The sequence below is a fragment of the Chanodichthys erythropterus genome, chromosome 5, assembly GCF_024489055.1.
Source record: "Chanodichthys erythropterus isolate Z2021 chromosome 5, ASM2448905v1, whole genome shotgun sequence".
Taxonomy (NCBI): Eukaryota; Metazoa; Chordata; class Actinopteri; order Cypriniformes; family Xenocyprididae; genus Chanodichthys; species Chanodichthys erythropterus.
Window position 1 is genome coordinate 12,527,717 of NC_090225.1, and position 21,979 is coordinate 12,549,695.

Genomic DNA, 21,979 nt, shown 5'->3' on the forward strand with positions numbered 1-21,979 from the left:
TAATTGCAAAGTCTAATGAATTTTCATTTAATGAACACATTGATGTGGACACCAGTGGCTCGAAGTATACTGAAATAAAGATACACACTGAATGCAGACGGATGCTTTTGTGGTGAAGAGCAAATAATATTTGAGCTTTCCCAGCTTGGAATGTGAAAATATGTTGTTCTACAAGCTTTTACATGTATTTCAAAGCAATAAAAGACACATATCATGAAGTACAGAAGATTTATTGAAATGGGCTGTACCGTCATTTTCCCCCTTTTGTACGGTAGTCACATAGACAATACACTCAGCTCTCTTCTACACTCATTCATGCCGCATGCCAAGAATACAAAGACAGACGTGTTACTTCTGGATGAATCATCAATAACTACATCTAAGCAAAACCCTACAAGAAAGTGTCTCATTGAGAAAAATCCTCAGCTTGCCTATGGTTTTTCTGAAACCGTAAGCAAATTCCTAGGGTAAAATTCTATATTCTAAGTAGTGTTATTTACACACTATTGGAAATTCAAGTTTTTGGAGGAGAAGAAGCATTTTAAAGGAAGGAGTGTCTGAGAAAAGTAGTTTACATCAATGCAAACATGATGCAGAATACTGAAAAACTGGTAACTTGTTGGATACGACTGCAGCACCAGAGATCAATGTATACAAGACACCAAATGGAAAAATAAAATTGATATTCAAATACCATTTTCTATTTGAACTTTGTGTTGATTTCATGTTTTTTTAAATTTTACGTTTGTCCTGCTACTATCCTTTGAGGAAAATCACAAATAAAATCTTTATTTATAAACTCAGATCTTTCAAGTCTCAATGAAGCTATGCAAATTCATCTAAACCATCTGTTGGGAAATTGCAGGAAAATAGCAGCACACAGAAACATGATCACTGTAACACATTATGCATTAAATAGCTATAAACACAGCTAAATAAACAACAATGAAAAGTTTACAATCAAAGATCAACAGCCATGAGAGAAACAGAAAGAAAAAACATTTTGTAAAAACAAAAAGAGGGGGAAAAAATAGGTAGTCTCAACCTTTAGATCATTAAATCAATGATTAAAAAAAAATAAAAAAAATTTTACTTATAAAAAAAAAACCCAAACGCGTCATGTGACACATTTACTTGTCTTCTTGATAATCAACCACAGTGAAACCATGTACAACATGTTGACCATTATTCTATTAATAAAGGCAAATATTGTATAATTATCATTTCAGCTGTATATACTGTAAAAAGTGATAAAAGAAGTGCTTGATAATATCTACACAGGGTGATCAACGCTGTGTTTGTGATTACAGACATTGCTGATTGGTCAAAATACATTCGGAGTACCACACAGAATTGCTCTGGAGAGAGATGCATAGCAGTTCCAGTTCCAGACAAAAGGGAGAGAAAGAAAGTGCGTGATATGATAAAAATACAACAATACATACTGCTTTCTTACATACAGCAAATCTTATGTAGTTGTGAATCTTATTTGATCGAAAGCTTGAGCAGAAAATGAACACATAATGCATAGAAGTCCAGATCAAATACAAAAAAAAAAAAAATATATGGGGGGCAAACTGTGCTATAGCTAACTTTACTCTTCAGCAAATGACTTTCCTGAACTGAATCACATTCAATGTAACATTTTTGGCAGGTGACAAATAACAAATATAATGGTAATGCTGCTGAAAAATCATTGATATATAATGTAATTGAGCCCAGCGTACAACATATTTGTGAAATTTGTAAATAAATGCTTTAACAAATTTATCCATATTAAAAAGGTTAAACAATTAGCATGTATACAGAACTACATGGAGAAACAAACAAAAATTTAGTAATTGTCTCATTAAAAAAAAACAAAAAAACATTCCACTAGGGTCTTAATGTCAGCACTGTGTAACACTTCAAGTGGCACTGAATGATTTTAACATGACTCATCAATTACACACATGTAAACTTCTCTAAATACACATTAAAGTGTAAGTAAATAAAACTTTAAACAAAACAATAATTTATAGCTAGAATACCACACTTGCTCATTGTGACCCAATATAATAGAAGATGTGACTTCCTGTCCAGCACAACTAACCAGCACAGTGTTTTACCATGTTAATAAGAAAAACTACATCTGGGAAGCTTTCTGCACAGCTATATACATACACACACTACTGTGTTTCCAAAACATCAAAAAGGGGTATTATGGCCTAAAGAATTGCCCTGTATCAGTTTTGTTCTTCTCATGAAGGGCTAACATATTAAAACGGGCTATTTTACAGTTGTATAAACCAAATCAACATTACAATCAATCATTTTAGTTTTCTCAAATGTACATTTCTCAGAATCTGGTGCAAACATGCACCACTGTTGTACAGTATTTCACCACACACATGCTCCAGCATATGAGCCTAAGGTGCGAAAAAGATGCTCAGTTACCAAAACCTACAGCCATTTTTCAACAGATATGTACTAAAGATGATAGAAGATAAGAAAAATCACAGTAAACACTGTAAGAAGTGTCCTGCCTTGGAAAAGCAGTACAATGTCAAAGAGTACTGCCTTGAGACTATAAAGCAATCTGTAAACAACTGTTCTTTAGCTAGGTTTTGTCTACATTACTCATAATTTTGTTGCAAGAAACATGCTGTACATTGCAATAAATCAAATTGAATGAAAAGAGGCATTTTGAACTGAAGACTCATTCAGACTTCCCAAATGAATCCGTTATTTGCTGTGGTTTCCAACCTGCATTTGCTAGACTAAGTTCAAATAGTTGCTAAAATGGGCTAAATAATACTTCTGACTTAAGTTTAATAGCTTAAGTTTAATCGAAAACCGTCAACACTTTGGTGTAGTCAACTGTAGGCAGTCCACTCATTTTGACAGTCCTGCGGTATACTATAGATACCGAGCATCAGTACTTTCCAGTACAGCTGAATGACATTCAGAATAAAGTCTTTGGAGACTGGATGCCCATTTCTACACTTCTGATGTCACTATACATCACAGAGGCAGTTTGTTTCTTGGACTTGTGTTGGTAAAGTTGCTTGTAAAGTGAACAGTGTTATTCAAATACACATTTTCTCATTGCAATCAAGCTCAAAATAAATAATTAGTAGTGTACCAGTGTATTATTTTATAGACGTCTGATCTGAAAAAGTACCAAAAGGTTTCATTACAAACATTCTGCAACTAACGTATCAAGATCGCTCTTCGTCTACAGTGTAAACACCCTCAAGAGCAAATGAAGAGTTACCCTGTCAAACCCAACATGGTCTTCTAGTAAACCAATACGCCCTGGTGATAAAACATCCAGTAAACATTCACTTCTATGTCCCGTGGTGCCATCAATCCAGGTGTTTCCTTACATCACATATTTGTGTAGGACAAACATGTACGTCAATTGATCTGGTACAGCTTTTGCGGTGTGAATTCAGTCACAGCAAAGGCCTCATATGGACAGTCCACCCCAAAACACAGTACTACTAAGAGTATTAAGTGCTGAATTCTGTTATACTGACTGAATTCAAAATAAAAGTCAACTTAAACACAGTTATTTTCGGTACAAACATAACATTGGTCTCCTCGCACAAAAACGTAGTTCTAAACTATAAATGGCTGCTTGTGTATATTTTTAAAAATGGTTCCACTCACAAATATTAGTCAACAGCTCATAGGATTCTTTAAAAAAAAAAAAAAATCAAAATAAAGTTATGGAAAAATCTAAAAAGGCCGTTTGGCATCTCCACATTTAGTGCCCGTCTTTCTTCACAATATATCCGGTTGTTCTTGAAAACCTAGAGTAACTGAATGACGTGAAATCTGTCCGTGTGCGAACGAATACACTTGCGTTCTGTCACAACCAACATTGCGGTGTCCTTTTACAAGCATTATTTATTTTGCTAGAAATCTTACATTACAATACGCTTCTGAGATCCTTTACTTCTTCGTGATCTTCCCAGCTTTTCTCTTGGGCTCATAGGGTGTTCTCAGGATGCTGGGCGTCTCTTCCATTACCCTGACCAGCAGGTTATCAATGTAGTCCTCCAGCTCCCGAATATGAGCATCTTTCTTTTTTACCACATCTTTCTGCTTGATGAGCTCTTGCACCACTTCCTGAAAGGAGAGATTGCTGTAGGCCGCCATACTCATCTGCAGATTTTCAGGCTCCTATGCGTGATGAAGAATAGATGACATATGATTGGTAAATGTACTCTGTATTAAATATGTAAAAGCAGCTCATTTGCATTTAAAGGGAGACACACAAAAATGACATGTTTTTGCTCACACCCAAATAGGGGCAAATTTGACAGGCTATAATAAATGATCTGTGGGGAATTTTTGGCTGAAAATTCACAGAGACATTCTGGGGACACCAGAGACTTATATTACATTTTGTGAAAAGGGGCATAATAGGTCGCCTTTAAATGTCCAACATGAAACAATACGTTCATTTAAACGCTTCACATTGGTTTATAAATGGACAAGTGGATAAGCAATAATGCCACACACAGTAGTAGCTGGACAAAATAAACTAGGAAAAAAGCATCAGAATTGTATAGCGGCAAAAAAATTTAAATATGAGAGTGAAAAAAACATGTTAATGTTTCCTTCAATACAGAACTCACTTGATAAATGAGCTTTTATTAAATGTGTTGCTCTAAACGTTCAAGCTCAGTTCTGTCAAGCAAAATGATGAACGTGTTGACATGAGAAGTGTCTGCATCTGACTTCACCATGATATTGAGTGAACAGCAATTTAGAAACATTTGCTCATCTGCTATCAGGCTTCTGACAAATTCACACTTTTTTGCAGTCAAGGTGAAAACAAGCACTAAATGTGGTCAGCTGATAAAATCTCTCAGCTTATCCATTTCACTGTTGTCAAAATATGAGTCGATGTCTTTCAGTCATGCTTAATTACTGACGCTTAGTTAATTACAATAAAACTGTCACCCAAAATCAACATCAACACAACAGGACACAGACCCAAAATTCATCTAATTACCAAACAATCCAAATAGCTCCAGAAATGAAGTACTGACACCAAATCTACTCTGATAATGTTATCTGTGTGTTTAAGGAAATGAAATCATATTTTTTAAGGCAAATTATTATAATAAATAAATGTATATTAGGTCATTAAATAAGGTTTTAACAGGGACATGTTTCCACCACTGAATAAAAAAATAAAGGTAATTGCAACTTTTTATCTCAGCCTTTTCTCTCGCAATTGTGTTTATATCATGCAATTTTGAGAACAAAAGTGTGAGTTTATATATCTCGCAATTCTCAAAGTCAGAATAGCAAGATACTGTATAAACTCGCAATTGTTTAAGTTTATATCCTGCAATTCTGACTTTATAACTCGCAATTGTGAGTGTATTTCATGCAATTCTGAGAAGAGTCAGAATTGCGAGATATAAACTTTCAATTTCAAGAAAAAGTAAGAGTTGCGAGATATAAACTGCGATTCTGACTATTTCTTGCAATTTTGACTGTATAACTCGCAATTGAAAGTTTATTTCTCGCAATTCTGAGAAAAAAATCAGATGAAAACTTGCAATCATGAGAAAAAAAGTCACAATTAAAAAATGTTTCCGCTTTTTTATTTTTTTATTCCGTAGCGGAAACAAGCTTCCATAGATTAGGGCTGGGCGACATAGGTACAAAAAAGTTTTCAAAACATAAAATGTTTAATGAGTAGAATACAGCATAATTCTAGTTTAAATAGTCAATACATTACCTCTAACGTTTTTTTCCCTTCACAAAATACCTTTCACGACATTTATTCATAAGCACCAAAATTGCTTCATTGGACACTTTGCTACTAGAGTAATTAAAGTGAAAACTAAATTTACTTTCTAAAAATATTAAAACCTTCAACAATATAACACTTTTTACAGCATTAAATTTTGAAAAATGAATTTAATACATTTTAATATTTTAAGAACCAGCTTTGTGTCATAATAAATATAATATAATAAAGCCTATAATATAACACCTGTATAACCTATTACATGTTTATTGCTTTGGCAACATTGTACCATACCACAGTCATGCCAATAAAGCTCATTTGAATTGAATTGAATTGAATAATAAAAATGACCTGTGTTTATATATATATAGATATATATATATATATATATATATATATTACACATATATATATATTTTTAAATATTAAATATTAAATATAAGACTAATAATAACCCAAATTCATACATTACACTTGGCAGGAACAAGCCTCACCACTTAACTTGAAGCCTCAGAGAGTCTGAACTGCTTCTGGGTTTGAACTTGATCCACCATATCGGACAGCTGTTTATACATGTGACACTTTGATTACGATTATCCTCCTTAGATTACGGTAATGAAAACAAAACATTCCTTTTCTTTTTCCCTGAGGAAACAGCAGAACAAATTTGACTCCATAAAACTGCCATTCTAGAAACTAAAGCAAAAATACATTGGCCCTAAAAAGTATTTAGATACGTAAATCACATTTAAAATATGTGAATGTCATTGCATTAGATAACAAAATAGAATAGAATAAAATAAAACAAAATAGTAGCATTTATTTTAAAGGAGAAAGTACACTTTAAGTACAGTTAAAAAGGTATACTTTTCCAAGAAAAACATTTGCTGAATAAATCCATTGTTACAATAAGATATACTGATCAAAATTAAGGCAAAAAAAGAACTGATGCTTTATGGATTCTGGAAGTGGAATATTTTCCTTGTTAATGTGATGAACTACAACGGTAGTGAACTTGAGGGGAACTGACATCATACATTCACTAAAAGTCATCAATTTCATAACAGGTTCATTATTTGTTTGCTGATGCCACTTGCATGCAATAAAACATTTTAAGATGTGTTTGCTGATTTGAGTGTTTGGTAATGCTGGTCAATAGACAAAGCAAGAAAAACAAAACAAAAAAACAACACTTTCTGGCAAATAAAGAACAGTGAACACTGAATCAAAGGAAGATTTAGAGAAAGAGATGCTGCATGAATTTCAAAACCACCAGGGCACAAGCTAGCGGGGGCAGGAAAAGAACCCAGGAAATGACCATGAACTGGCAAGCAGCTGATGAGCAGATTTAGGCAATCAGGAGTGTGGGAGAGATAAGACTTCCACTTGGCATTCTTCAGTTGTCTCATTATGGGCACTAATGAGGGCCTTTGCGTTGAAAATCTAAAACTCCAAGTCCTTTGAAATGCCTCGGCCGACTCTCCCACCCCCCCTCCCCCATTCCTTTAATTAAGGCCTTAGAGTGCCAGAGACACTATTTCACGGATGCAGTGTTAACATAACCTCAAAAATGGGTGAGGAAAGCCATTTTCAGCAACGCGTCTCCAGTTTCAACATCACTTCAGTGGCTATTCTCACACAGCAGACAAGCAAACGTTGCGTTACTCGGCGCTGGACATGATGACGATCACAATCAGTATAATTATGACAAAGCGAGAGAGGGCCCCTTTCCACGTTTAACACTGACCGTGGTTTGACCTATAGTGTAAAATTAGACCAGTGACAAATTGCGTATTATTAATGATTAGATTTCCAATTATTGAGTGAGAGAACATGCTGTCCAAGATGGTTCACTAACGAAATGGAAGCGCACTAATAACATCACACTACTTCAAATTACATGCAGATCAAAGACGATGACCACCTATTTCAGCTGTTAATTAGATAAACGGCCCTCCAGGCGGAGCGCCACAAGTGATACTCAGTCAGAGATCAACATCATCGACTTCCATGTATAATAGGGCTGCAATAAATGACCAATTAAAACTTTGGGCAAGTTTTGAAAACTTGTGAGAAATCTGGTCAAGACAGACTGGACAGTGACAATGTGAAAATACACCCTTGTTTAGCAATGGGTAGAAATGGAAAATAATATTCTTACATTTAGTGTCATCACATGTAATTCAACTTTATATGTATGACAATAGTGTAAAACAAAAGAAATGCAATGTGAATTGTTTCTTTTGAATGAACTTACATGTTCTCTTGCAGTTTTCATGCCATGCTTCTTGTCGGGAGAGGTTTTGATTCTCTGAGTAAGGTCCTCATTACTAGTGGGATTTCTCATGTTGTCACTGTTAAACGGAAGGAAGGAAAGAAAAAGACAAAACTGTCAGAGATCAAATTTTACTCCAATAAATGCATCAATTGCCCTTTTTATCTTACAAGAAAGTCCTTTATTTGACGTTCTGACCAATCAACATTGGTGTAATCTTGCTCAACAACAAGCACTGTCAAAAATCAAATCCTTTAGTGTAAATGCAACTTGCCCGCAAATGTTCAATAAAATTTTTTAGTTGACCTTTAGTGAAGCGACAAACAGAGGGTCAGGAAATGGTTTGACGCCCCCTCACATGCAAACAACAAGTCTACGTTTCATTTCCTAACAATTGGTCACTAGCCACAACAAAGGCTTTGCAGCCAGTTACGGCTCACAGAAGAGGTGGGTGGTATGACCAAAATCTTATATCACAGTATGAGCAATTTTATACCACAGTGACGGTGTGTGTCTTGGTAATTTCCTTATAGGTTTTAAACATTTAAAAGTTTAGGATCAGTAAGACTTTTAAAATGTTTTTGAAAGTCTCTTATGCTCACCAAGCCTGCATTTATTTGATCAAAAATTACTGTAAACACAGTAATATTATGAAATATTACAATAATTTAAAAAACTTTTCTATTTTGATATGCTTTAAAATGTCATTTATTCCTGTGATGCAAAGCTGCATTTTTAGCATCATTACTCCAGTCTTCAGTGTCACATGATCCTTCAGAAATCATTCTAATATGCTGGTTTCGTGCGCAAGAAACATTTTTTGTTATTATACAATTGAAAACCGTTGTTCTGCTTAATATTTTTGTGGAAATCATTATGCATTTGTTTTCTGGATTTTTTGATGAATTTTAAAGTGCCCCTATTATGCTCTTTTGAGTATTACCTTTCATGGAATGTATAATATAGCTGTTTATGAATGTAAAAAGTATGCAAAGTTTTAAAGATCAAAGTACATGGATGTGCAACGATTAATCGCGATTAATCGTTTGCAAAATAAATGTCTGTGTTTACGTAGTATATGTGTGTGTTATGTGTATAAAAATTATGTATATATAAATACAGACACATACATGTATATATTTAAGAAAAATGTTAGATTTATATATAAAATATTTATATTTATATGTAATATAAAATATATATAAATATATATATATTTATTTAAACATGCATATATTTCTTAAATTTATACATGCATGTTTGTGTATTTATATATACATAATTTTTATACACAGAACACACACATATATTACGTGAACACAGACTTTTATTTTGCAAACGATTAATCGCGATTAATCTTTGCACATCCTTAAAATAAAGTTATTGTCAATTAATCAAATCAACCAAAACAAGTCCTCAGCAATTCCAGTCTCACTTCCTGTTACAAACCTACATAGGTTTGTAACTCATTTGCATTATGCCAGCCCATGGTCCTCATTGTCTGCCAGCGACCAACACCTACTGTGACCCGCCCTCAAGCACTGTAGTTGTAGCAGAGGCCTGAAAGTGTTTGGTTGGTGTTGTCGACATGACAAGAAGACACTGTTTTCCACTTTGCATGCACTTCCAAAGGATAAGGACTGGGGCTGGAATTGATACAGTAAAACTGACACCATCGTAAAAGTCAATCTCACTGTGTATACAAGCACTGAGGAAGCCTCTGGGGCTGAAATTTAGATGCGTTCTGTTTTAGACACACACTGTAAGAGGTAAATCATTCACAACAGACTGGGTCATCTGACCAATCAGAGCAGAGTATGCTCTCGGAAAGGAGGGGTTTAGTGAGACTGGATCCTTGATCGAACTGTTTCAGACACTGTGAAAAAAGAGGTGATTCTGCAATGTATATTATGTATATATTTTAATATATATTAAACACCTTTTTCTTTTACACAGCAGTGTATATTATATGCAAATGTACTCATTTCTATCAGGTAATCTAGTGACAGATTTTTAAAAAAATGTATATTATTAAACATTATGAAACATTATTTCAAGTAATATTAAATTATGGTTTAATAATGTTTTAATAAAATTACACATAGTAAATGAATAATTTTGACATCAATGCAAAAACAGCTTCACATTATCAACCACACATTAGTTAAATTATATATAATCCCAATATATAAAAATCCAACAAAGTTATCTACACTGAAAATGCCTGTCTGTGACACTTTGCAGATTATACTATAGGTTGCAATTGGATGTTGAATTTTTTTAATCATAACAGGAAATTAGGAAATTCAACCGGTTGACACATTTCTTCCACCCATACCACAACCACTGCAACTTGCAGGAAAAGAAACTGACTAAGCTTACATGGGCATATTATTATGCGTAGTGGTCCGATCCTTTAATGATAAAATATTGTGAATGGGTGGGATCCACTAAATGGATAGTTTACCCAAAAATGACTTACATCACTTACTCACCCTCAAATTGTTCCAAACATATACGAGTTTCTTTCTTCTGCTGAACATAAAAGAAGATAATTTAAAGAATGTTGGTAATCAAACAGTTGATGGCAGCCGTTGACCTCCATAGTAGGAAAAAAATACTTTGGAAGTCAACGGTTGCTGTTACCAACATTCTTTAAAATATCTTCTTTTGTGTTCAACAGAAACTCACAATTGGAACAACTTGAGGGTGAGTAAGTGATGACCATATTTTCATTTTTGGGCGAACTATCCCTTTAAGGATGCTGGTTGTAAAAAGTCAGTTCATGTATAAGGTTGGAAAGATCACACAGATCTTTGTACACTATACAACATTAAGCAGTTTTGTTAAATGTCTTTTTAGCTAACCTGTGACCCCTGGAAGACCTTTGAATTGAGATGAGAGAGTAATCTGAGAGGATGAGCGGCCTACAGGCAGATAAATTGTTAATTGAATGGTCTATCTCTCATTCAGATCTCATTACTGTGACTTGGTCAGGCCCCTGTAGTCTGGATTGGGCCTAATGACATCGATAAGGTCTTCCTAATGACAGACTTTCTCTGATAAACATTAAGTGCTTGACTGTCCTCACCTAACTCTACTGAGAAAAAGAGCAGAAGTTGGGAATGACAAGCAGATGTAATGGAAGACATAGTCCTCAGCAATTATTTTAGTAGAATTATATGTCAAATATTATAATATTACATAGAATACTTAAAAACGTATTTAAATGAATTATTATATTTTTAATTTAAATTAATTTTAATCTATTTATTTTTCCTTTTTGAACATTATGCCGTCAAAAAAGATGCTAATGGTATTTGACCTCAAGCAACTTTAATGATAGCTTGATAAATTTAAGATGAAAACAAAATGGCTGAAAACAAATTGTACCTGGATCTGTAGTGTGAGAGGAAAGGGTTGGTTTCACTTGAGGTTTCACTGGTAAAGGGGTTTGGAGATCGCAGGTCTCCAGAGCTTCCTGTCCGTGCTCCAGTGGCCGCTTTCTTTCCTTCCTTCTTCCCAGTCACTCTGCCCAGAAGACCGACCTTCTCCTTCTTCTCTCTCTTCTCTGCCCCCCACATCCCCTGATCACCCTCGAAGGGATTGCGGTTTCGAGGGAGAGTGGCAAATTTCTGGGGCATGTTGTCTCCGATGTCGGAAAAGGGATCACATGGCACATCGCTGGTTGGGCAACCATATCCATCGCTCTGAGAGTGTCGGTGAGATGTAGCGCCCCCTATAGATGAGAAAGAGAACATTTTCTTTGTGGTTTCTCCATAGAGTGCTGCAGGGATGAAATTTTTTTTTTAGTCCGAAACTCAGAAATGATTTAGCATTTTAGCACTTCCAGTTTTTGAACATGTTTTGGTTAAATGCCTGAAATACGGTCTGTAGTTAATCACCAAAACATGAAAATTCTGTCATCATTTACTCACCTTCAATTTGTTCCAAACCTGTATGAATTTCTTTGTTCTGCTGAACACAAAAGAAGATATTTTGAAGAATGTCTAACCAAACAGTTGATGGTCTTTTTCTCCATACTATGGAAGTCAATGGGGCCCATCAACTGTTTGGTTACCCATATATTTTTCAAAATATCCTCTTTTGTGTTCAGCAGAAGAAAGACAGAGGTTTGGAACAACTAAAAATTTGATAATTTTCATTTTTGTGTGAACTACCCCTTTAACACATATTTTATTTTAAAGACAAAATACATCAATAATACCCCTTGGGATTATTTATTTTTTTTAAAAAAAGGTGTTTGCTAACAATTGGCTAAATGGGACTACAGAAGTTGTTGGGGATATTAAACATCACACTTAACAGGTAAATCTCGTCTACTCACTAGTCCGCTTTTACAGCCTCATTGTGTTTATAATCCTCCTCTTGCAAACTACTCTAACTCAAACTTTAAGGGTCAATGCTTTTTTTTTAAAACAAAGACTGAAAGAGTTGACAGAAGCTTAATGATGGTGACTTTGAAGTCATGTGACTGTGGTGAAGTTCATTTATATACTACGTTTAGCTTTTTTTTTTTTTTTTTTTTAAGTACCTGAACAGACCATATACAGTATGTCCTTACTTTTCTCCTCAACTGAGTTCACAGAGTCGAGTTTAGGCCTGAAGTGAGTTCCTATCAGATCAGACATGGAGTGAGCAGCAGAAAGTTTCTGCGTCCCAGTGAGCAGCGAGCGTTTTGGCTTGGGTTCAGGTGCAGCCTGAGGGTGCGGGTGCTGGTCTGGTAGAGAATCAGCCTCGCTCTGTCCTGAGCGTGGAAGGATGGCAGAAGATGTGTCTGAAAAGGCACCGTCGTGCTTGCGACCCTTCATCTTTTCCTTGAGCTTGGAGAATGGCGATCTGGGTTTATCTCGCATCGACAAATCGAACATGCTGGCGGTCATGTTGTTCCGTACAAACTGGATGCTCACTTGAATCTTGCCTCGATCTTTCCTCTTCTTACCAGGCCGTGAGTCTAGAGTGTACCAGCTGAAAAGAGAGAGACAAGAAGTATGAGGCAAATAGCCAAATTTGGTCAATAAAACTGTCAGAAATACAGTTTAATAATACAATATTACAGTTAGAAAATACATTAAAAAAAGTCACTTGATGTCACTCCGGACTGGGCTGTGCTTTTTCAATCATGCTATTTTTATCAATAATGTAAAATTTGATACTTTTTATTTGAATTATTTTTATATATTTATTTTTAAAGAAATATTTTTCTATGAATATTTATTACGTCAAAACGGCAGAAAGTATTTTGAATTATCCAATGTTATTTTTTTCTTCTTCCAATTTTCCACACAACACAATTCATCCAAAAACTCGATTAGTTGATTAGTTAATCTAGATTTTTTTCCTTCCTAAGAAAACCCTCTTGGAAAAGTTTGTAAATTCGAAGCACGCATTTGAAGTCGCTATATCTCTACACATCTTTGGCCTTGGTGTCACAAGCATGGTTGGCCTCTTAGGTGTTACTGAAAACAGCTAGGTTGGTGCTACATGCGCCAGTAATTTGCAGATGTTCCAGTGTACTTTCACAGCTTGATAAAAACAAACAGGAGAAAACCACACACTCTTTCACTTCTCTTTTCTGTGAAACCCCCCTGGTGGGAAGACTCTCTTTCAGGCTTTGCTCTGTATGTATAATTCATACAAAAACGACATGGGGGCAATGTGTTTGTCTGGCCAGAAACCCAATTTCACTTCACACAAATCCACAGCATAGTCCATTTAGTCCATTTGAAAGCCTTCCCCCTTCCTGAGAACGCATATTATAGTAGGGATAAACATAATTCCCTGGTAACTGCAAAGGTTTGGGCCACATAAAGAATGTGAAGTAATACGCCCCCATCTAGGCCATTCCCCAGCTCCTGTTTATTTAACCTCTTGCTCTTTTTTCTGCTGGAAGTAATGTGATTGATGCTGTAACTGTGTGAAAAGGAGGTGGCATTTGCACAAATCTGGCCTTTGTTCATTGATTCTTACACCGGTATTTGGAGATTATGAAATGGACAATATTTCAGCAGAGCCGCGTAAATCTCAAGAGTGGCTGAATATTGATGCTCCTGCGATAGAAGACACTTGGAACAGGATCATTCATTTAGAAATGATCGCCGTGAACACTTAATGTAGGTACAATACTAGACAGAGACTTGGCCAGAGTGTATAATGAGTGAATGCACCATCTTACACCTGCATAAGCAAACATATGGTGGCAAACCATATTTCAAAAGATTTTTTTTTTTTTATAAGTATCCATCAATATTGAATATATGTCAGCCGATATTGTATATTTATTGTGCATGCTCATTTTCCCTATTTTTGGTGACCGTTTCCATCATTTAACACTCATAATGTTAATTATTAAAAACACTAATAACTCTCTCTTTATACAATTTAACACAAAATGGTGATTGTGAACAAATCACTGATGCAAGATTGATTTTTTTTAAATAATAACTGAATAATTAACTAATTTTCTTATGTAAATATTATAATAATTATTATTATAATTATTTGATATTTTGGGGGTGGGAAAGTTGTAATCATTCTATATTTTGTGTTGTTCCTTTGGATAGTATAACATGTTAAAAAAAAAAAAAAATTATATATATATATATATATATATATATATCTATCTATATATATATATATATATATATATATATATATATATATATATATATCTATCTATATCTATATTTTTATTATTTTTTTTTTACATTTTTACCATCCATTTTTCATACCGTACATTATAATAGTGTGATGCCTAAACTCACTTGTAGTGTTTAAACTGACTGTTTTTTAGCATTTTATAATTTATTAAGACAGACTGGTATAAAATTTAATTATGGCCTAACATGAAAAATTATTATTACTGTGCAGCCCAATTTAAATGAAAAAGGAATATCTATATGATTCAGCACGGTCCCTCTAAATGTGAACTTTCAATGATATCCATTTAAACCTGATAGACTGTGTAGAATGTGATTCATTATTTTTGCATAAACATAGTTTGGGCCCTTTTTTGACCTCAGCACTGATTAAAAAGACACTCTGTACACTCAAAAACCAGTCCTGCAGAAATGTAGTTCGACACTTCCGCCCTAGACACAGTTCTTTCATGCAAACACTACTGTAAACACTCCTTCAGTATCGGAACACGGTTCCCTCTGGGGTCGTCACAGGCTGCCATCTTGCTGAGTGCTCTTCTTCCATCATGGCACAGCTAGTGAATGGTGATTATGTTTCTTTCCAAGACCATCCACACACTGGGGAGCTTGTAGATCCGAGGGAAGAGGGTTTACCTGGTCTCAGGCCCAGTGAGGGAGCTCTGATCTGGGCATGTGGAGAGCCAGCCAGCACCCTGTTCTTCACATGGGAGTCAAGGCCAAGATAAATCTTCCTCTGCCTGGAACCACAATACTCCCACTCTGCGAGGGCCGCTGGGAACCACCGTACAATCAACAAACACAGGTGTGCGATAATTAGGGTCTGTCGACTCCAATGTCGAAACGGACTCTTGTACCCTTGCGTCAGTTAGTAGGAAACCTTTGCATGAACAGAGTCATTGGGGACTGCTAACCCTGAGAGTCCATGGGATGCAAGGTTGGTAGAGTTATTTTGTGCCATGAGTGTCAAAGATGATCTCAACAATCAGTTACAGTACATAACTCCCTCCCAAGGGTGTGACATCATCAGTATATCAGTATTATTGAATAAACACAGGCACTGATTGTGAAATACCGACAATAATTATCAGCTTAGAAGGAAGTGTTGCAATATCCAGGAGAGTATGGAGGATGCATCAATATTAATATTCTAGCAGACACCAATAAGCCAATAATTATGCTGTATTCCATTTACCTCGGAGGAAGGATGTCATTGCTAGTTAAGATGGACTACTAAGATGGAAAACTAAGATGGACGCATTCAGGCAAACTTTTGTTGTGCTTACTCTTTTTTTGCATAGATAATGCAAAAGTATGATGTCCACAAACAGAGGTTGGATAGAACTGTGTGCATCACTTTTAGTTTAGTTTATTGAGACACAGACAAACGGAAGTGCTAATACACAATATAGCTTCGCCCCAAACTCCCAAGGCTGCATACTTCGAAGGCCTCAAAATGTGTCCTTTGCAGATGGATCCTTCGCGGCCTAACCTGCCCCAGAATTCATTGCGTGGCAGTGACAACTAGGGCTGTGTATTGCCGAGACTCTGGCGATACAATACATATCACGATACAGGGGTTACGATACAATATATCGTGATATACTGCAATACTGTAAGAAAGGTGATACATTGTGATACTCCTTGTTTTGCTTTTTTTTTTAGAAAAAGGATCCAATTTTAGAAAAAACGGTCATAAAGAAAAAAACCATATGCATAAAACCTGACAAAGAACTTTATTTAATCAATACAGTATCATTTGCATTTATATCACTAATCAGTATTTTGTGCAATCTAAGTAAAGGGAAAATAGTAAAGTGACTGCAGGATTCTTTTTGTGTATATGTTTTAAAGGTTCACAGTATAGCAGTTTTTAATTTCTAAACTATTTAACAACTAGTGCATAGTCCATTTCATGACTGAATGTCTGTTTTTTTATATTTAATACTGTAAAGCTGCTTGCTTTAAAGCAGTCTATTGTATAAAGTGCTATTTGAATAAATGTGCCTTCACTGAAGTACTGAACTGCAGAGCTGTCTACATTGCTATGATCAGATGCTTTCTTTCTTGGATGTAATTTTTGAGAAAATCGATACAATATCAGCAAACATAATATTGCGATATTCATGTGTATCGATATTTTCTTACACCCCTAGAAGGATGCAGCCTCTGAATTGGGACACTGCTTATATTACAACTGTTTCACTACGGTTGATGTGCTGAGCAGCCATATTGGATTCTGAAGTCAAGGTTGTTGCGCTTCCCTCGAGATTCGCAGTCGAAACTCTGACTTGACAGGGCATTCCAGTTAAAAGTTCCTAAAGGGAACCAGGACCTTCCCACTTCCGAAAGACAAATGGAATGCACCATTATTTTCATATTATGGCCGAATTTAGGCATCCACACATTACAATGTAGTATGAAAAATGGATATTAATTTAACTTTAAGCGATCATTCAATGACGGCAAATGTAAGAGTGAAAAATAAGGAAAATGAGCATTCACAATTAATCTAAATATCTGCCGATAACTGATATGGTACCAATATATTGTTCATTATTATACGAGAGGTAATGCAATCATCTACAGATCTCCAGCGCAAAACATACTTGCATCTTACTTACTTACATGTAGAAAAAAGCATGATAGTAAGATTTAAAAACTGCATTTTTGTAATTGATTTCTGTCATTTCCTGCATTCAATAACGTCAGGTATGCAAGACTTCGCCACTGCCTTATCTACGTCAACCAGCCATACCCGTTTCTCTTTCAATACTCATAAGCTATTGCTAGTCTGTACATGCCCAAAAGAAGTGAAATCACAAAATATTAAGACGCACTAATGAATTAGTAGCCTATGTCACATCTGACAATAAAAGAAGAGGAAGTCAGAAGATAGAAGAACAAAAAATGATGAAGTTTCTTTGAAGGAAATACAGTCACCAGGGCCTGACAAAAAGAGAGGAAAATATAATAGCATGCAGGATAATCATCTTCACTAAACCTGTTCATCCACCATGGGATTTTGAGTCAAACTGCAGTTAAAAGAAGTCAAAATGCATTTATCTCGGTTTAGTATCTGAAAAAAAAAAAAAAGGCCTACATGAGATGGTTACCCTTTCATAGTACTGCACAGAAATGGCATGTCCAAAGACATTTAAGACTCGGACAACAGGTTTCAAAAACAAAGACATGATTACATCAATGGCCCATGTCAGCAACGTGCCCTGATCTTCAAAAGAAACTGCATCACTAAAAGTTACAGGAGTTAAAAATAGCCCAGGTCATTTCAAAACCTTTCATTCTAGGGTCTATGTAGGCCTGCTCTTATGATAAAGGTAATCAGCCAACAGCTATCATACGTGACCTACAAATAATAAAAAAAATATAATTAAAAAAAAAAGACCTGTGATTTCAAAAGAATCTTATACATTGCATAAATACAGTAGTGACATAACCACTGGTACCATAAAATAGATTTGCATGTTGGGATTGCAACATTAACTTCATTAATCTGGACTGTATAAATAACATTTATAGTCACTAGCATTTATAGTCACTAGGACAAGGCTTTAGTATCGGGTTCCTCTTTTAAGTTGCACTTCTGCTTATGGACTCTTTACACAGACTGCGATGACGCTTCCACCTTTATCAACATCAACCTTTATCATATTGTTTAATTTAAAAAAATACTGAAAATAAATCTATATGCTTTACTTTGTGTTATATTACACTGGGAGTAAATTACAAAAAACAAATGACCGCTGCTCAAGGTTATTTCTAATACAGTGGCTGAGGGAGTGACAGCAAATTTCACTTCTCTCATCTGACTGCTGTAATCCATCTCTCGATATTTTTCCCATTTTGAAAAGTCATGGAAATGCTATCATGGATTTTTTCTTTTGCTATTAGAGCAAGTGAGAATACAAAAATTATATTTGCTTTTGTCTCCCATTCGCCACTATAAAAGTTTAACTATGACGACTTGCGCTGGAAAGTGAAAAGGGTCCATTTGAAAGGATGTTACATTTGCATAGTTCTACAAGGTTTTTGCATTAAAAATCCTTAAAAGATCTGTCGTCAAAAATGAATGAAATATTTAGCCCACTTACTCAGTTTTCCGTCGTTCCTTGTTGTCAAATATCTCATTTAAGTTGATGAGTTTTTGGCCCAGAAATTTATCCATTCCAACCAGGGACCTGTGCATCACTGTGAGGCACAGCTCATAAACCTCTGGATTGCTCTCCATCAGCAGCCCTGGAAGTTCAAACGAAGCCTCTTCCTTCCACACCGGGCTGAGGGTCTTCTCTGCCACTGATGTGGAGTACTTCTCTTTGCCCAGCTGGATGATGGTGTAGGCATCGTTGGTGCCATTCTTGCCCTTAGGTTGCAGGTCTGTGGCTTGCAGTACAGTGGCTTGGACATGAGTTGGAAACCACTTCTGCGACTGTTCGCCCAATGACATGATGACTTCTAATGTGAAACGGAAATGGATTTTGGTGTGTGAAAGGCTAAAGTGTAGTACTTCAATTTGGCCTTGGCATTTTGTTTAGCCTCTAACCACAGGAAATGAGTGACCAAGAGGTGATAAAAATTGAAAGTTATGTTTAACAGCGTGGGAAGAACATATTTGTTATTACAAATGTTGCGTCTATTAACAGAGCAGGTACTGATGCTGTAAAACTCCACACATTGACCCTGTTCCAACTCAGTCACCTAAAAGCAAAGACAAAAAAAGAAAAAACAAAATATTAAACAAATTCATATTACAAATCACATACAAATTTCAATTTGACTTAAAAGAGTGACTTTAACAATAGATAAAACACAGTTTAATAGGGGAGACCAAAGAGACTGCCAACTCAATGTAACATTTTTTTGCTGTATGTATCTAAAACATATATATGTATCTAAAACTGTATATATCTAAAACACATACATATATACATATAAAACACACACACATACATATATATATATAATATATATATATATATATATATATATATATAAATACAGTCAATCCAAAAATTAATCCGGCCTTTTTTTATATATTTTTACTAGTGGGTGCAGGACACTAGTTCATTTATGTAAATGAGGATAGCAAAATAAAGTAAACTGTGACATATTATACCCATAAATTCTTCATACAGTAGACTACCAGTAAAATTGATAAAATTTGAAACCAAAAATTATTCAGACACTTTGAACTGACCATGTTTTGCTTAAGTGTTATCTGACATAATTAAGATTTTTTTTTCTGACACAGTTTAACGCTGAGATTTTGTCATATTTTATTTTATATATCATTTAATTTTTTATGTAATATTTTATTACCATATTTTTAAATATAGTGAATAAACTGTATTAATGAACGAAACGTCCAAGGTGTCTGAAGAAATTTTGGTTTGACTATATATACTTTTTTTTTTTTTTTGAACATTTGCACATTATTGTGGTAATCAAATTTACTTGTCCAAAATAATAGTTATGTCATTCTGAAAATAAAATAATAATTAAATATTCCAAAGGCTAATAACTCAAATACAGAACTATACACAGTAGCCGTAATATATCTATATATATATGTATATGTGTGATATATGTATATGTGTGATATATGTATATGTGTGATATATGTATATGTGTGATATATGTATATGTGTGATATATATATATATATATATATATATATATATATATATATATATATATATATATATATAATGTAGATGAATGGGTTGTTTTTGTACTGTATATGAAATCATATAAGAAAAAAAAAAAACTTGTTTAAAATATGTTGTCTGGTCAGTTGTCAAATTCATTTTTTTTTAATCGAGACCCGAAGTTTTACTTCGGATTTTTTTTTTTTTTTTTTCTGTATATCTTTTATATTTTAGAAGTATTTAAAACTTCAAATTTCAATTTACAGCTGTTGTTCATGGGTTAAATTGGCTAAACTCACCAAGTACTCCGCGTTCTTCCCTTCTTTAATTCAATCAGACATGGTACAAAACCACTCAAGCATCACTGCTAGTTTTATTATTAACCACAGTTACTGCTGCTGTCAAACATTCATACAGCACAAGGCTCTGATAATTACCTCTGAAGCATCTTTCTCGAGCACACCAGCGACGCCACCGTGGGATGACTGCCTAGGCGAACCGGTATCAATTCTCTACGTCTGTGGTGAATGTAAATGAATAAATTGCTTTAGTCGACACTAATTCATCTTAAACAAATGTGTGGTATTCCACATCAGCCCTGCCTGCACTCGACTTCCTAGTTCCTCATTTCCGCTGATGCGGTCACGGGTCGAAGTGGAAACTCCTCCTCTGTTGCCGTGGAAACACTGGATTTGATCAGTGCGCGCCTGGCGCTGTTCCTGGGATTCGAATGATTGGGAGGATTATTAGAGTTTGAGCATTTCGTTTTTCCTTTTGTTGTCAGTTTTGTCAAGAAAAGAAATAAGCAACAACTTGTTTGTAAAACAATCCAAATATACTTTTTTTTTTTTTTTTTTTAGATAAATGTGCTATATAAGTGACCTTTTGATAAAAGCATATAGTTTTAGAATAGGCTCATTAATAGGCTATTAGTAATTAATTTTGCAGGTTAAGTAAGTTGAATACAGGTGAAAAGAGACAAAATGGATAAAGACAGACATTTATGCTTGTAGTCACTTTTAAAAACACGTAACCAATTTTTAACAACCCTTTGAATCCTACCCGTCCCAGGTGAAAAAATACTATAGTAATTTAGTAAATACTATAGTGTTTTTGAACCATGCTATAATAAATTTTAGTATATTGCATATATTATAGTATATACAACACTTTGTCAATGAAAGCTAAAGCACACTATTAATTATAGTGAACTGATCAACTGTAATAAATAGTATACTTTAGTTTTTACTACAGTAAACTGTCGTGTATTGTAGCATAATATACCCTATAGATTAAAGAAAACTTAGTACAGTATTGGGTAAAGTAATGTGTTTATATTACTATAGTTGTTATATTACCACAGCAACTAGAATTACCACAACAAATTAATTCAAGTACTTTACTATAGTATGGTTCAAAAACTCTATAGTATTTACTATAAATTACACCTGGGGTGTCCCATTCAGGCTATCAGGGATTCTTATAATGTCTACTCTTGTAGACAGTAAAATCAATAAATGTCTATTGGGGGCTCTTGACAAAACTAAACCAACCATGTTACTGTCTGCCAATGTTTCTTGAGTGGGGACATTGAGGTACTGAT

The 21,979-nt window shown here is 34.8% G+C and overlaps 1 protein-coding gene across 2 annotated transcripts; it reads right to left on the reverse strand.

Annotated features, from left to right (window-relative positions):
- Nucleotides 1–224: 224 nt before the first annotated feature.
- Nucleotides 225–20,973, reverse strand: LOC137020484 (rab11 family-interacting protein 2). Of its 2 annotated transcripts, none has more exons than XM_067386107.1 (6): nt 20,814–20,973; nt 18,823–19,426; nt 12,619–13,022; nt 11,427–11,772; nt 8,016–8,112; nt 225–4,170 (listed from the first exon to the last, which is right to left on the reverse strand). In XM_067386107.1, the coding sequence occupies exons 2-6, from the start codon at nt 19,173–19,175 to the stop codon at nt 3,940–3,942; spliced, it is 1,431 nt and encodes a 476-aa protein (XP_067242208.1). In that variant the 5' UTR covers nt 19,176–19,426; nt 20,814–20,973; the 3' UTR covers nt 225–3,939. The 2 variants fall into 2 exon arrangements, with proteins under 2 accessions (XP_067242208.1, XP_067242209.1); XM_067386108.1 differs by lacking the exon at nt 225–4,170 and adding an exon at nt 6,104–6,403.
- Between the last annotated feature and the right edge of the window lie 1,006 nt (nt 20,974–21,979).

What these genes read in the sequence shown, in the direction of transcription:
- LOC137020484 (XM_067386107.1), bottom strand. Translation starts at nt 19,175, where the DNA reads ATGTCATTGGGCGAACAGTCGCAGAAGTGGTTTCCAACTCATGTCCAA. An exon ending in GAACTCAGTTGAGGAGAAAA is followed by an intron (nt 11,773 to 12,618) that starts GTAAGGACATAC and finishes TCTCATCTATAG; the next exon opens with GGGGCGCTACATCTCACCGA. An exon ending in TGAAAACTGCAAGAGAACAT is followed by an intron (nt 4,171 to 8,015) that starts GTAAGTTCATTC and finishes CATCACGCATAG; the next exon opens with GAGCCTGAAAATCTGCAGAT.